Source organism: Neoarius graeffei, chromosome 12 (assembly GCF_027579695.1).
Source record: "Neoarius graeffei isolate fNeoGra1 chromosome 12, fNeoGra1.pri, whole genome shotgun sequence".
NCBI lineage: Eukaryota > Metazoa > Chordata > Actinopteri > Siluriformes > Ariidae > Neoarius > Neoarius graeffei.
In genome coordinates, this window is record NC_083580.1 from 78,489,556 (window position 1) to 78,507,338 (window position 17,783).

Genomic DNA, 17,783 nt, shown 5'->3' on the forward strand with positions numbered 1-17,783 from the left:
AGGGGTGGGGTTAGGGTAAGGGGTGGGGTCAGGGACTTAGCTGTGATGATTAAGGTTAGGGTAAGGGGTGGGGTTATGCATTTAGTTGTGATGATTAAGGTTAAGGTAAGGGGTGGGGTTAGGATAAGGTGTGGGGTTATGCATTTAGTTGTGATGATTAAGGTTAGGTGGGGTTAGGGTAAGGGGTGGGGTTAGGTATTTAGTTGTGATGGTTAAGGTTAGGTTAAGAGGTGGGGTTAGGGATTTAGCTGTGATGATTAAGATTAGGGTAAGGGGTGGGGTTAGGGATTTAGTTGTGATGATTAAGGTTAGGTGGGGTTAGGGTAAGGGGTGGGGTTATGCATTTAGTTGTGATGGTTAAGGTTAAGGTAAGGGGTGGGGTTAGGATAAGGTGTGGGGTTATGCATTTAGTTGTGATGATTAAGGTTAGGTGGGGTTAGGGTAAGGGGTGGGGTTAGGTATTTAGTTGTGATGGTTAAGGTTAGGTTAAGAGGTGGGGTTAGGGATTTAGCTGTGATGATTAAGATTAGGGTAAGGGGTGGGGTTAGGGTAAGAGGTGGGGCTAGGGATTTAATTGTGATGATTAAGGTTAGGATAAGGGGTGGGGTTAGGGTAAGGGGTGGGGTTAGGGTAAGGGGTGGGGTTAGGGATTTAATTGTGATGATTAAGGTTAGGGTAAGGGGTGGGGTTAGGGTAAGGGGTGGGGTTAGGGATTTAATTGTGATGATTAAGGTTAGGATAAGGGGTGGGGTTAGGGTAAGGGGTGGGGTTAGGGTAAGAGGTGGGGTTAGGGATTTAATTGTGATGATTAAGGTTAGGATAAGGGGTGGGGTTAGGGTAAGGGGTGGGGTTAGGGTAAGGGGTGGGGTTAGGGATTTAATTGTGATGATTAAGGTTAGGGTAAGGGGTGGGGTTAGGGATTTAATTGTGATGATTAAGGTTAGGGTAAGGCGTGGGGTTAGGGTAAGGGGTGGGGTTAGGGTAAGGGGTGGGGTTAGGGATTTAATTGTGATGATTAAGGTTAGGGTAAGGGGTGGGGTTAGGGTAAGGGGTGGGGTTAGGGTAAGCGATTTGGGAATGCATTATGTTATTGAGAGTCCCCACAACGACAGAAGTACGTGTGTGTGTGTGTGTGTGTGTGTGTGTGTGTGTGTGTGTTAGCAAGAGAGAGAGAGAGAGAGAGAGTAGTTGCTCTAGCTGGCTCTCACTCTCTTTGTTTCAGTGCGCAGTATCTCTCTCTCTCTCTCTCTCTCTCTGTCCATCCTCACAGTGCTGCTCTGCTCTGGATGACTGCAGAAGCAGCGCCATGGCCGTGAATCTCAGTAAGAACAGACTGGCTCTGCTCACCGCTTACCAGGACGTCATCGACGAGTCTTCACCCACTGACTGGTAAGAGAGAGCTGATGCGGGTTTGGGGGCCGCTGAAGGCTGCGGGGTGATGCTCGGGCTGTAGGCGCTAATCCGGGGATCCGGGGAGCACATGATTGTGGACGCAGCATCATCATCCTCATCCTCCCTGAGACCTCAGTGCAGAGGCGAGGGTTGGTGTTCGAATCCCTGCGGGGGGATAACCACTGGGGTACTTTGGGTGGAAGAGATTTTCTGTGTAGGATGAAAGATTTACAGCAGAGAGGGAGATGCGAGGGCTTTTACTGCGGTTTGCTGAGTGTTTTATTATACACAGTGTAGCAGTCTTTCTTTCTTTCTTTCTTTCTTTCTTTCTTTCTTTCTTTCTTTCTTTCTTTCTTTCTTTCTTTCTTTCTTTCACTTGTGTCTGTGCTGCGTTTGTTTCTTTGTCACGACTGTCTGTAACACTGGTCGACTCTGGGGCTGTGATCCAATTCTCTTTGTGCTTGTATTAAAAAAAAAAGACGGACCCACACACACACACACACACACGCCCACTTACACACGTACTCTCTCTCTCTCTCTCTCTCTCGCCCCCCCTCTGGTGCAGCTGCAAACTGCCACTGGGGCACATGGTCGATATTACTGAGGTGCTTGATCTTTGTCTTTGGTGTCTAAATGACATGCAAAAGAAAGAAAAAGACTGCAAGCCCGAGCCCACTAAGAGGACACATACATCAGAGAAAGACAAAAAAATCCACTCCTGGAATCTTTTTCTTTTTTTAAAATCAGAATTCCTTTCCCTCAATCTTGAGAAGCAGCACACGAGAACACTATGCCCATTTTTTTTTAGCCAAATAAAGACATCTGTGTCTGGAAAATAGGATCCTTAGAATCTCAGGAACTCCATCGCTTTGTGTGCTGTGTTGCTGGACAAAGACTGAATAATCGATTGGGTCCAGGATTGGGACATTTCAGCAAACGATTTCCAGACCAACGACACCCTATATAAAGTTTGGGAAAGGGAAGAGGATTTTTTTCCTTTGTGTGGGAAACAAAGCGCACTTTTTTTTTTGGTGATGTCTGCAATACGGCTTTTTGCCTCTCACAATCTTTGGAATATATTTTACAACAGAAATGGTTCAGTGCATGATTCATTTTGTTCCCAATTTGGTGTTGAAACATCTGAATCCTTAATAGGTCTGATTTGTAGTGCATGGGGTTTAAGGAATGGAAATAGCTGCACTATGATGCCACGGCTCACATCATACATCACATTTGCGAACAGTTCCACACTGTACACTACAGCAGGAGTGAGAATCCAGGTATTAAAGAAGCTGTATGTCATTTTCAGCTGCCTCTAAAAAGAACTGCAATACTAATTAAAGTATTGATCGGACTTTCTCTTCTCTCCGAAACTGACCAACCCTCCCCCCTTCCTTCCCTCCTTTGTTGAAATGATGTATACCTTGAGGATTTCCTGTGAAGGGAGAAGTGGCAGAGCAGAACTGGGGGTGGAGCTCATTTCTGGGCAGGAAACGTAATTTAAAAGAAGCCTGTATAGCAATAATTTAAGGTGCTGTTTGTTTGTTTGTTTGTTTGTTTGTTTGTTTGTTTGTTTGTTTGTTTGTTACAGCCCAACAAATACATAATAATGTTACAGATCTTTGATTTGTTGGGGCAAACTGATAGGATACCTATTAAAGGTAAACAGCCTTTCAGATTTTTCAAGTGTAGGTCATAAAAACAATTTTCCCCGACACCCAATTATTTTTGTTCAGTGGACCGAAAGCTACTGAATTCAAATCACAGACTTCCAATTTTATTAGTTTTTTTTAAATAGAACAATTAATGACTTTAGCGCCACATGGCCCTAAATTCTCTGCTATTTTTTCCTGCTTCACCATGACCCAATTCAAGATACTACGTCATGCATCACGTGGTGGGCTTTCCCCGTTCACGCAAGGCATTGTGGGATACAAATTTGAAACAGGAGAGAAAAATGGAGGACGTGAGTGTGCGAATGAAACGTGAAAGACCGACTACAGTAACGGAAAGAAAGAGAGAAGAAAAGACGTTATGTTATGTATGTTATGTTATGTTATGAAAGGAAACGCAGGAAATATCAAACTAATAAATATTGGCGCTCAGCAAGCACCTCGGTGTGATCAGCTGTTCGTTTAGCGACAGAATGATGGAACTGTCAGTGCACGCTCAAAGGGAAACCTGTAGATGGCAGTAATGCAACACTGTGGATGCCAGCTGCTGTAAAACCCAAAAGAAAAAGAAGGTAAACCTGCGCATGCGCACACGGACTTCCTCTGTCTGCTTGACTGCGCGAAGCGAGCGATTTCATGCACATTATTTGCTTTAATCCCCTCAAATTAAATAACTTCCCAGCCACACAATGGCCTGATATTTTGTGAGATATTACAGAAATAAACAGATATCACAATCACCACATTTCAGACGGAACTAAATTTCACCGATTTTATGAAATCGAAAGGCCGTCTCACTTTAAAGCATGCTTTATTAGAGAATGACTCTAATAATAAGCATTTAGTAGTTTATTAAAGTTTTTCAATTTTATTTGCACACAATAATTAGAAACAGCATTTAAAAAAAAAAAAAGCTCTTATCCAGTATTGCACAATGCTGTCAATACAATATACCCTCACCGGCCACTTTAACAGGAACTTGTTGTTGATTCTAAGATCCCTGTTCTTGGCTGCAGGAGTGGAACCCAATGTGTTATTCTTTCTGCTGCTGCATGCTAAGATGCTTTTCTGCTCACCACGGTTGTAAAGAGTGATTATATGAGTTACTATATCCTTCCTGGCAAAAAAGTTCGAACCAATCTGGCCATTTTGTGATCTCTGACCCTCTCTGATCAACAAGGTGTTTGTTTCCACCCACAGAACTGTCACTCACTCACTCACTCACTCGATGTTTTTTGTTTTTCGCACCATTCTGTGTAAACTCTACAGACTGTTGTGTGTGAAAACCCCAGGAAGGAGATCAGCAGTTTCTGAAATACTCAAACCAGCAGTCCATCTGACTCAAACCAACACCCATACCACAGTGAAAGAAAGAAAGTCACACTTCACTGTGAGATCACAATTTTTCCCATTCTGATGTTTGAACTTTGTGAACGTTAACTGAAGTTCTTGATCTGTATCTGCGTGATTTGATGCATCGTGCTGATGTTGTGAAGGGATCGGCTGATTAGAGTACTGCAGGAAATAAAACAGCTGCAAGTGGATGATGGGGTGTTCCTAATAAAGTGTCCAGTGAGTGTATTATCACAGTACACTGGTAATCTCTGTTAGTTCATTGAGGCAGGATGTAAGTGTCTATGTGTAGTGTTTATTCATATAAAGCCAATAATCATCACCAATAAGAAACCATGACACACAGAAAAGCAAGCATCAGACATGACTTAACGGACAAATTGCACCAGGACAAGGACATGTCAGGGTATAACGAGACAAACTCTTTATAAACTAACACAAAAGAGCTGGATACAATCAGGTGATATGTAAATGAGAAAAAAAGGGGTGGAGATAAGACCAGGAAATGAGAACAAATACACATCACAATAAAAGGAGGTTTGTGGCGATAACTTTATACTGATATTCTGTCTGAGCTACAAATCCGCAAAGATTTTATCTACAGTAGATTTGAACCTTTTATATCTTTATATTTGACTGATATTACAGAGCGTTCCATGTCTGCCCATATTAAACAAATACAAGACTATCAACCTTGGGAAAAATAATTTACGTCAAAATTACTCTCGACCCGAGTCCCAAAAAATCAAACTAATTAATCAGATATGCACAGATTTATTCAATTCAATTCAACTCAATTTATATAACAGTTTTAACAACAGACATTGTCACAAAGCAGCTTTACAGAAATATATAAACTCTGGATGTAAATTTTTAACATAGGAATTTCTAAATTTATCCCTAATGAGCTAACCTGAGGCAACGGTGGCAAGGAAAAACCTCCTGAGACGACATGAGGAAGAAACCAGACTCAAAACAGTGATAAAGTACAGTACAGCGTGATTAGAAATAACTCACTTCTGTGTCCTATAAGGTCAAAAAGTGCAATTGTGTAACCAGGAAAGTCATTACAGGCAACTTTATAGTGTTTATCAGCTCTCACGTAGACTAAGTGATCTTCAGTAGGTGAGTGTTTTTATATTCTCACATGTCCTGGACAGGTATTCCGTCCATTCTGCTCATTCTTCTCCCGTTCACCGGTACCCTACACCCCAACCATATACACACTCATGCTCATCAATAATCCTTCACAACCTCGGAACGTGAATACAAAGCGAGCTCTGTGCAGCCGGCTGGAATCAAACACTGAACTAGTCACAGAACGAGCTGAATAATACTCAACACCTGGAGGCAAGATGGTTGAAAGGTAAGCAGACTCAATGATGGATTCTAAAAGGAGATCTCAAGGACTTCTCCTCCAAGATTTAGAGTCCTGAATGCCTGAATGATGTGCCTTAGGAAAGAGGAGATAGTTGAGGTTTTAAGGAAAGGTGATCCACAACTTTATATCGGTTATTGGATATTTAAACAAGGAATGTTCTGGATGATCTGGCTGTGCTGCTGAGAAACTTAAAGCGAAGGAATAGAGGACATGTTGCCTCCTTTTCAAGAGTAATTAATGGTGACGTTTCCCAAGTCTGTGATGTCCGCTGTCTAGTTTATATCCTGTTAGAAATTACAGTGGCTTGAAAATTCCTTGATTACAGGACAAGTTTTAATCGGACTTCCAGTTTTTGTAGGTAGAATAAAGTGTACCAGGGTATGGAGCTTGGACATGGATAAAGGTCCTTGAATATAAATTTTGCCTTGTACACAAGTCACATTACATAAAAAAATTATTTTCTGTGCTGTATTTTTAAGAAAATTAATAGAAATGTTTTTTAGCATTTTTTCCTTTGTTTTGAACTTGCTAGAGGGAAAATTTGGCTTTAAAAAACATACCATTCAGAATAATAAGTTACAGTTTGGAGATTTTAACAAACCGGAACCCAAAATCCCTTTAAAACCCTTAAAAATCTTAAATGAAAAAAATTCTAATCTCAAAACAACCCAAGATTGTATATAAATTAAGCCAAATGTAACGCATCCTCGATCCCCAGGGAAAAGTAGACACTTTCCGAGTCGTCTGTCTCAGCATTTATCCAATCTCATTTCTGTAAAATGAAGAGACGTGGAGTAGAGTTGAGATAAAACAAGATACAAACTCTAAATTTTTATATTGTACTGAAATACTGTAGCTAAATTCCTGTTAATCAGGTACTGTAACTTTGGCTATTAGCTGATAAAGATTGCCAGCAAGCTAATGTTAGCATAGCCTTACTCACTAGAATGTCACCTAAACAGTTACGCTGTTTAAAATCAGTGTATAAAACTTACTATTTGAGTAGAACATAAATACTTATTTTTAAAAAATTTGTTCAACTCCTTGGAATGAATATGCTTTTCCGTGAGAATTGCGAATGTTTCACTTTGGCATAAATCACGTGAATTCTGTATTTTTGTGTTTAGAGTTCTGATATATTAAAAAACGTAAGGAATAATTTAGAATTGTATGTTTTAATGATGATATTTTTTAAAGGCAATGTGTTTTTTGGTTGTAAACTAAATGATATGACTGTACTGCGATGAAACACATCAATGCTGCTGTTAAAGCGAGACGGCCTTTCGATTTCATAAAATTGATTAAATTTAGTTCCCTCTGAAATGTGGTGATTGTGATATCTGTTTATTTCTGTAATATCTCACAAAATATCAGGCCATTCTGTGGCTGGGAAGTTATTTAATTTGAGGGGATTAAAGCAAATAATGTGCATGAAATCGCTCGCTTGGCGCAGTCGAGCAGACAGAGGAAGTCCGTGTGCGCATGCGCAGGTTTACCATCTTCTTCTTCTTTTGGGTTTTACGGCAGCTGGCATCCACAGTGTTGCATTACTGCCATCTACAGGTTTCCCTTTGAGCGTGCACTGACAGTTCCATCATTCTGTCGCTAAACGAACAGCTGATCACACCGAGGTGCTCGCTGAGCACCCATATTTATTAGTTTGATCCTGCGTTTCCTTTCCTTCGTATATAACATAACGTCTTTTCTTCTCACTTTCTTTCCATTACTGTAGTCGCTCTTTCATATTTCATGGTTTCTTATTGGTGATGATTATTGGATTTATATGAATAAACACTACACATAGACACTCACATCCTCTATTTTTCTCTCCTGTTTCAAATTTGTATCCCACAATGCCTTGCATGAACGGGGAAAGCCCACCACGTGATGCATGACGTAGTATCTTGAATTGGGTCATGGTGAAGCAGGAAAAAATAGTGGAGAATTTAGGGCCACGTGGTCTTAAAGTCATTAATTGTACTATTAAAAAAAACTAATAAAATTGGAAGTCTGTGATTCGAATTCAGTAGCTTTCGGTCCACTGAACAAAAATAATTGGGTGTCAGGGAAAATTCTTTTTATGACCTACATTTGAAAAATCTGAAAGGCCTTTAATATTGACAAAATGACCATTTTATTTAAAAAAAAAATGTTATGGGTTGAAAATGGCTCAAAATACCATCTAGGGGAGAGCGGGGTAAGATGAGCCAGGGGGTAAGATGAGCCACACCCTGTTTCTAAGAAACAGTAAACAAATGTGACCATGTGACCACATTCAAAGGGGGCCGGGACCATTTACTTACACTTGTGGAGAGGAGCACCACATGTCAAACTAGGTGAGGGACATATTTATAAAAATGTGTTTTTGTGCTTTCTAAGTCAATTCCATGTTTGTCCACAGTGAAGATGATTTAGAGAAGACAAAAGTAGAATAATATTTAGACACATTAGGGTTAAGTTAGTGGCTTTCTAAGCTATGATATGAATGCTAATAAAAATAATTTTGATTAGCCTAATCCCCTTTATTAGCATTTTTCTACAAAATGGTGGCCATGGGGTAAGATGAGCCATTAGATGTGGGGCAAGTTGAGCCACTGGCTCAACTTACCCCATTGGTGGCTGAGCTTACCCAATATGGATGACACTTAAGTTTTCACATTTACTGGTCATATATGACAACAACATATATATATATATATATATATGACATCAGATGAGGAAGACCAGTTGTTAGATGTGGGGGATTATGTTGTGGCAAAATACACGGGGAAGAAGAAAGTGCATTTCTTCATTGGCCAGATAATCAAATTGGATGTCTTCGAAATAGAGGCAAGATTTCTCAAAAGAAGCCGGTCATGCCATGGCTCTGCAAGAAAGCCAACCTTTGTCTTCAAAGAGAAAGATGAGGCTGTCCTGTCAAGACAGGATATTGTGAAAAAATTGCCCCGCCCCTTTACTGTTGGGGGGACAGCACGGAGGGAGAGGCAAATGGTGTTCCCTTGCCATTTGAACGCTTGGAACATTGAATAATGATGAAATGATTGAATGATTGATGGAATGATTGCTGCATGTTTTAGCAATGTTTTAACCTACTGAAAGAAATAAGATTCTTTTGGCACTGTTCTACTGTTTTAGTAATTTCTATAATATAGTATATCTCTCATTCCCTCTCTAACCATCCCTCTTTCTATCTATCTACGCATATCTCTCTCTCTATCCATCTATCTATCCCTCCCTATCCCATCTCGTTCTATCACCTCTCTCTTCATCTCCCCTTCTCTATGCAACGGCCCTATCCCCCACTTGATTGACTTGACTTGATTCATTGATTGCATTTCTAATAATAAAAGTTGTTTACTTTGTTAACCTAACATGTTTTGTGTTGGCTCAATTTACCCCACACAGTGGCTCATCTTACCCCGTGCATGGGGTAAGTTGAGCCACTTGACATTTTTTTTTCAAGAGGTAATATCACTCTAACCATAAGAGCTTATCAATTATGTTTTGCTCAGATAGTAACAGTACACTTTGAAATTTGGTATGGTGTGTAGACTGGAAGCAAAAATGGCTTTAACATGTAGTTATGATGAAAAATGTAAAAAGTGGCTCATCTTACCCCACTCTCCCCTACTGGTTAAAATCATCCTTAACCTTTCAAGGCCGGTGCTGAAGTAGAGTCCACCGTTTGGTATTTCTCTACATCATGAGATTTATATAAAAGAATGCTAGTCAGAGGTGGACGGGCCACCTCCTCCAGGACCCGCCCATGACTGGGAGTCTGTCGAGACTCACTGAGCAGCTCCTTGGCCAGCCATGGACTGAAGGTTAGAGAAGCAGCCTTGGGCCCAAAGGATTGTTGGTTTGTTTCCCAGGACCGGCAGGAAAAACGCAAAGAGAGTTGAGTGAAATGGACAACACTTTCCCCTCACTCTGTGTGTGTGCTCACTGCTTCAGATGGGTTAAATACAGAGGAGGAATTTCACTGTGCTTGTGTACATGTGACAAATAAAAGCTTCTCCTGCATCACACATTGACGCTCTGCCTCACTTTTTAGCATTTTTCACATTTATGCAGTGGGTGGAGTCAGGCTCAGAGCTCGGGGTGAAGTTACACTTTAAATACACGACAGCAAAAAATAATTTAACGTGACGTGTTGGTATAATTCCAGCATACGAAATTCATCTACAAGCATCATATCAAGGAAACATAAAATGGGAATTGTACAAATACAGAACTGAATTTATAACTACGTACTCGTACCACCACCAGCGCCGCCGCCACCACCGCCGCCACCATCATAATCATCCTGGCTACAAGTATGATTCATACGTAGATGTTTTGGGGTTTTTTTGTCTTGATTTCAAATCTCTAAAAATGCCGCACGTTAAACTCTGCACTGGTTGAGATGAATAATGAAGTGGGTTTTGAGAACTCCATGGAGTTGACAACACAGGCGCTGATTGGGAATACCACAAGAACCAGCACACATTTTTCCACCACTGAATGATACACAAATCAGTATTAAACCAGATGTCTGTACAAGGCACAAACATGCTTATTGCTTATTGCTCGTCATACCAAATGAACCAAAGTGGCCAGAGAGGTTCTGAAGAAAAAAAGCCCTTTTTTTTACTAGATAAAACTTTTGTTCATCTACTTGTCATGATCATTGAAAAAAAGATATGCAGCATTCAGAAGTTGTGTTCTGGTTTTTGGTTCTCATGCATAAAAATAGGACATGTGAGTAAGATGGATATGAAGAGACACTGTGAGACGCATCCTTGTGTAAACCAGCTAGGACTTTTACTCAGGCTCTGGAACAATGGCCACCCTCTTGGAAATAAAGCCTCGTGTCTTTCTTCACGGCCAAGCTGGAAGGCCAGTGGGCTCGAACCCTTGTGCTTCTTGCCTTGGTCTTCTGAATGATACACAAATAAGACCTGGAAAAAAAAATTCAGTCTGCACAGGGAGCCCCAGAGATGTCTCTCCTGTTTGCTCACGTCTGCCAAGAAACGTCCGAGAGACCGCTGAGAGCTCTGTGAATTCTCACATGGTGTGGTGTTCCACTCTCTTAAGTGTAACCATTTTCTGTCTGAGAGCGAGATTAGGATAGCACCTTGGGGAGTTTTAACCTCAAAGTCCAGCGGTCTAATTCCTGCATTCCTCATGAATGAGGTTTTAACCATGTTCACGTTTCCTGTGATTGATTACCGGTTTATCATGGCGAGAAATAGGGATTATAAATGTCTTGTTCCTTTTCCTTTGGAATGTGAACTCCTACATATTCATACCGGACTGAAATTTAGGCCAACTGCTTCAGAAAAGGCAAAAAGGCCTGGCAGCTGTTAGTAATATACACCCATGATGTATTTCGAGAAGAAGAAGCGACGTAATTAACGGGAAGACACACTTCTTCACACATAACGGAGCACCGTGTGGGTGTGTGCTCTTGTGGCCTTCTCATTTCTCATGGACTCAAGCTGACTGTGAAAGATCACTGATACAGTGGATGACTGACTGCGTCTTCAGAGAAACAGAAAACGTGAACTAAAATCATTGAGGGGGATCATTGGACCGCTCTTGAACTCTGGCGCTACTGGGGAGAAAATTGTGAGAAGTTGTGAGAAGATCCAGATCAGTCCTGCTGCTGTTGCTACTGAAAAAAAGCAAAATCTTATGCTTTCGGAATAACATCTGATCATTATACGAGTTGGGCAGGGCGAAAATCGAATATCAAGCATTATTTTCTTCATATTCACTGGATATGAGCAATCGCGCACTCTGATTGGCTACTCTATTACTAGGATATCAGCTCATTTACCGTGAGTAGAGAAATACAAAATGGCGGAGCGTGTTGCTGAACCAACCGAGGATGAAATAAAAACTCTACTCGAAAATGAAACCCCCCAAAATACAAAAAAAGCAACAACATATGGAATGAAAGTATTTGATGGTAATAGAGTCTATTTTTAAAAATTTTCAAGAATTATTATTATTATTATTATTATTATTATTATCGCATTTTTCACACATTGCTCCTGTCATTTCGTCGCTTTGTTTACATTCTAAACAGAAATTATTTTGTCGGACGTTTTGTATAAAGTTTTTATTTACCGAATTTGCAAAAAATAAAAATAAAAATGCTCCATTTCTCAAAATCCAGTGAATATCGATAGAATAAAACATTTATTCCACTCGATCTCGGTGCTACGCGCCTCGTTGGCTATCAGCTCATGTATGACTCGATTTCATGTAATAACTGTTAAATATCTGTTAGGGTTGCATTTTGCATTATATCACAAGAAGTTCCTAAAATATCCCCTGGATTCATGCCATGTTTTGTCAGAATCACAAATAAATATTTAACCCTCAATATTTAACCCTGGGTGACACGGTGGTGTAGTGGTTAGCACGGTCACCTCACAGCAAGAAGGTCCTGGGTTCGAGCCCAGCGGCTGGTGAGGGCCTTTCTGTGTGGTGTTTGCATGTTGTGTCTGTGTGGGTTTCCTCCAAAAACATGCAGGTTAGTGAGTGTGAATGGTTGTTTGTCTCTGTGTGTCAGCCCTGCAATGACTTGTCGAGGGTGTACCCTGCCTCTCGCCCATACTCAGCTGGGATAGGCTCCAGCTTGCCTGTGACCCTGTAGAATAGGACAAGTGGCTACAGATGATGGATATTTAACCCTTTTTTTGGTTCAGACTGAAAAACACTAAAATTACAGTTCTGTCATTTGTCATGTATGTAATTTATACCTGGATTGAACAATAAGCACTTAATTTTGTTTACTTTTAGTAAAAATAAAGGATAACATAAAAAAAAAACACCTGTGCCTTTTCAATCACTGCTGATGACATACTATGGAAAAATATCAGCCCAAACAGAGGTCAAACCTTAAACGTTTCACTCTGTGTCAAAAAGAAAAAAAAGAAAGAAAGAAAAATCTGACATGACGTGTAACTGATTGGTCGTATGATTCTACAGACTGGGTTTGAAAGAAATCAGCCCCAGCCTTGCTTCATGCTTTTTCCTGCAATTCTTCTTACAACCAGTGGTGGTGCTGTTGCACTCAATTCCTCAGACATCCCAAATAAACTATCATTTATTAACAGTAGTCATCTCATCTCATCTCATTATCTCTAGCCGCTTTATCCTGTTCTACAGGGTCGCAGGCAAGCTGGAGCCTATCCCAGCTGACTACGGGTGAAAGGCAGGGTACACCCTGGACAAGTCGCCAGGTCATCACAGGGCCGACACACAGACAACCATTCACACTCACATTCACACCTACGCTCAATTTAGAGTCACCAGTTAACCTAACCTGCATGTCTTTGGACTGTGGGGGAAACCGGAGCACCCGGAGGAAACCCACGCGGACACGGGGAGAACATGCAAACTCCGCACAGAAAGGCCCTCGCCGGCCACGGGGCTCGAACCCGGACCTTCTTGCTGTGAGGCGACAGCGCTAACCACTACACCACCGTGCCGCCCTTAACAGTAATCATATTAACAGTAATCTGATGCGGATGTTAAAAATTAAACCTTATATTGATGTTTTTTATATTTCAAACATGGAGGATGAACTTTGCTAGCACATTTATACCAGTTGAATGGGTTTTTCATTGCATTTAGGATCTAAAAACACATATATATATATATATATATATATATATATATATATATATATATATACACACACACAGTGGTGCTTGAAAGTTTGTGAACCCTTTAGAATTTTCTATATTTCAACATAAATATGACCTAAAACATCATCAGATTTTCACACAAGTCCTAAAAGTAGATAAAGAGAACCAAGTTAAACAAATGAGACAAAAATATTATACTTGGTCATTTATTTATTGAGGAAAATGATCCAATATTGCATATCTGTGAGTGGCAAAAGTATGTGAACCTTTGCTTTCAGTATCTGGTGTGACCCCTTTGTGCAGCAATAACTGCAACTAAACGTTTGCGGTAACTGTTGATCAGTCCTGCACACCGGCTTGGAGGAATTTTAGCCCGTTCCTCCGTACAGAACAGCTTCAACTCTGGGATGTTGGTGGGTTTCCTCACATGAACTGCTCACTTCAGGTCCTTCCACAGCATTTTGATTGGATTAAGGTCAGGACTTTGACTTGGCCATTCCAAAACATTCACTTTATTCTTCTTTAACCATTCTTTGGTAGAATGACTTGTGTGCTTAGGGTCGTTGTCTTGCTGCATGACCCACCTTCTCTTGAGATTCAGTTCATGGACAGATGTCCTGACATTTTCCTTTAGAATTCGCTGGTATAATTCAGAATTCATTGTTCCATCAATGATGGCAAGCCGTCCTGGCCCAGATGCAGCAAAACAGGCCCAAACCATGATACTACCACCACCATGTTTCACAGATGGGATAAGGTTCTTGTGCTAGAATGCAGTGTTTTCCTTTCTCCAAACATAACATTTCTCATTTAAACCAAAAAGTTCTATTTTGGTCTCATCCATCCACAAAACACTTTCCAATAACCTTCTGGCTTGTCCATGTGATCTTTAGCAAACTGAAGATGAGCAGCAGTGTTCTTTTTGGAGAGCAGTGGCTTTCTCCTTGCAACCCTGCCATGCACACTATTTGTTGTTCAGTGTTCTCCTGATGGTGGACTCATGAACATTAACATTAGCCAATGTGAGCAAGGCCTTCAGTTGCTTAGAAGTTACCCTGGGGTCCTTTGTGACCTTGCCAACTATCACACGCCTTGCTCTTGGAGTGATCTTTGTTGGTCGACCACTCCTGGGGAGGGTAACAATGGTCTTGATTTTCCTCCATTTGTACACAATCTGTCTGACTGTGGATTGGTGGAGTCCAAACTCTTTAGAGATGCTTTTGTAACCTTTTCCAGCCTGATGAGCATCAACAATGCTTTTTCTGAGGTCCTCAGAAATCTCCTTTGTTCGTGCCATGACACACTTCCACAAACGTGTTGTGAAGATCAGACTTTGATAGATCCCTGTTCTTTAAATAAAACAGGGTGCCCACTCACACCTGATTGTCATCCCATTGATTGACAACACCGGACTCTAATTTCACCTTCAAATTACCTGCTAATCCTAGAGGTTCACATACTTTTGCCACTCACAGATATGTAATATTGGATCATTTTCCTCAATAAATAAATGACCAAGTATAATATTTTGGTCTCATTTGTTTAACTGGGTTCTCTTTATCTACTTTTAGGACTTGTGTGAAAATCTGATGATGTTTTAGGTCATATTTATGCAGAAATATAGAAAATTCTAAAGGGTTCACAAACTTTCAAACACCACTGTATATATATATATATATATATATATATATATATATATATATATATAAAATTGCGCTCTGCAGTGGTTTGGGGCTACAGTCATACTACATCTCGCGATGCTTTGCGATGGGTTTTTGATGAAAATAAGGTGTTTCCAAGCCTTGGGAAGTATTCCCAAACCCAACTGTGAGAATTCACCGCTTAGTTTGCTGACGAAAACATCGCCACCAAATTTTAATTCATTCATTTAAATTTTTCACAACGTTTTTGGCCACTCATGAAGTGGAGACACACCAATAAACAACTCACAAAGCTTGGAGAACATTAATTGTGTATCACACCAATTTTTCATCGCCAAGTTTTCGCAAATCCATTGCGAGCTGTAGCGTGACCGTAACCTTATAGAAGAAAAGATGAGCTCTTCTCTTCAGTCAGTTTCTGAGGTTCATTAAGGCAGGACATCCTCATCCCTGTCCAACTTGCGCTCTGAAGTGATGAAACATCAGGAGAAAAGTTTTTCTAAATAGCCATGTGGTTGGATTAGTGAGTAAAGACACATGGCTTGCACGTGGTTTTCTGGATGCATTACAAAAGCTTATAGACCTTATTAAAGGAAATGAGGCAAGCGGAGATATTTTTTCTCCTCAAATGCTACCCATAGCATGCTTCCCATTCCTGGATGGATTAGAACATCTGGTAGTGCCCACCTCCAATGCTAATCTACCCTGATGTTGATGAGGCTTCTTGCTAACATCTGGTTGCAGCGATAAGCCATCATGTGGCAAAGCTAGTATGTTGTGATAATAATAATTACTTATAGGCACATGTGGGCATGAGAAAAACAAAATTAAGAAGGTAGTTTAGCAAAAATCACCCACAATTTGATCATTCTGGAAGTAACCACCACCGACTGATAAAACCAAAAGTATTCTTTCTGTCATGCTGATAGAGAGAAAATGATTTTATGATATAATGTACCAAAGGTTATCACTGATGTCATCAGAAATGGCGTAAGCTGTTTACAGACCTATTACAGAACATTCTTCTTTCCAAAGGACTAGATCATTTCTTTCTCAGAAAAAAAGAAAACTTGGCTTGTGTTTGAAAAGCGAAGGGGGTCAGCCAGAGTGCTGCTGGACTTCTGTTCCTATTCACGCTGGGTTTCACTACAAAATCTGTCCTGCTGCAGTTTCCCTTCAGGAAACACTCCTGCTGAAATAAGTTTACCGTTTTCCTCCCAGGTGCCAACTCTTCACGTCGTCCTTCTCTGAGACGTCCCTTTGTCTCATCTAATCCAGCTTTTCTCTTTATTCTCTACAGTCTCATGTTGTACATTTACACTGGACGGAAAGACACTGGTGCACTTTGAGACGAGATGGAGAAACCGTACAACCCTGCGTTCACACTAGCGTCTCGCTTGTGGTTTGTAGAGCGAGCGCTAATATCGGCATTCGTGAGTGTGTATCGTTCGTCCATTATTAGCTCATCTGGCCGACAGGTGATGAGTTTATACCATCATGTGAAGAGTTTGGTTCCAAAACGCTATATATCCAATTCCATTGTTTCGAGAAAAATCACTTTTTCTGATTACGGGAAGTGATAAAAGGAAAACCACTGTATCCATCCATCCATCCATCCATCCATCCATCCATTATCTCTAGCTGCTTTATCCTGTTCTACAGGGTCGCAGGCAAGCTGGAGCCTATCCCAGCTGACTATGGGCGAGAGGTGGGGTACACCCTGGACAAGTCGCCAGGTTATCGCAGGGTCGACACAGAGACAAACAACCATTCCACTGTATCCTGTTTTAAAAATTTGTTGACTAACTTCTTAAAGATAATAAACTTCAAAAATGAAATCCAGAACTAATTAGCAGCTTTTAACTGAACCAAGTAATTATTTTTTTGTCAAGTCGCTACATATCCATGCCACAGCATTTCCCCACAAAATGCTACATACCCCTTTCTATTTAAAATGCATTTAACCGTGCTCTTTCATGACAGATTATTTTATTTTATTGATTTTTTTAGACTATTTTATCAAAATTATTCATAATTCACCATGAAATTGTCCAATAAATGCGAGAAGTGACGAAGCGATTTCCTACTTCATGGGCACAGCCATCTTAGAAGACTTCACTCCAATGGCGGCCTCTGATTGGTCAAATGGATATATCTGGTTTTGAGAAAAATCAGTGATGGCGCTTGTTGCGTTTTGGAATGAAAGGCCGTAATGCAGTGTGTAAATCAATGGCAAATATCGCGTTTTGGTGAAAACTGGATATGGTACGAGTAAGATATAATAATTGCTGATGGTTCGGTGGTGGGAGTTTAAATTTTTCAAATTTGGCATTTATTGCGTTTTGGAACCAAACTCTTCATGTGTTGTCTGTTGTCCTTCCGGCATCATCCACATTTCACAATAATCGCTTCTTCTCTCTCAATTCTTCACCGATTTTTATTCTTTTTGGCAGGAAAGCCTGCCTGGGGTGCATATAGCTTCTACCCCAATTTGCATAATTGAAATTAATTATAAAGATATGGAGTAATTAAGCCGTAACGAGGAGTTTACACACAAATCGCTTCTTCTTCTTCAATTCTTTACCGATATTGATTCTTTCTGACATGAAGGTCGGGGTACCTAGGGTGCATATAACTTCTATCTAGATTTGCTTCATTACAATTATTAATGATCCATCCA

General features: G+C 40.5%; 1 protein-coding gene across 2 annotated transcripts in view; it reads left to right on the forward strand.

Annotated features, from left to right (window-relative positions):
* The first annotated feature begins 1,177 nt into the window (after positions 1 to 1,177).
* Positions 1,178 to 17,783, forward strand: part of dbn1 (drebrin 1) — a 162,995-nt gene continuing 146,389 nt past the window's right edge. The window contains exon 1 of one of the 2 annotated variants that reach the window (XM_060936490.1): positions 1,178 to 1,389. In XM_060936490.1, the coding sequence (XP_060792473.1) occupies positions 1,307 to 1,389 (83 nt within the window). In that variant the 5' untranslated portion in view covers positions 1,178 to 1,306. The remainder of the gene's footprint in view (positions 1,390 to 17,783) is intronic. The other variant, XM_060936489.1, reaches the window with a different exon arrangement.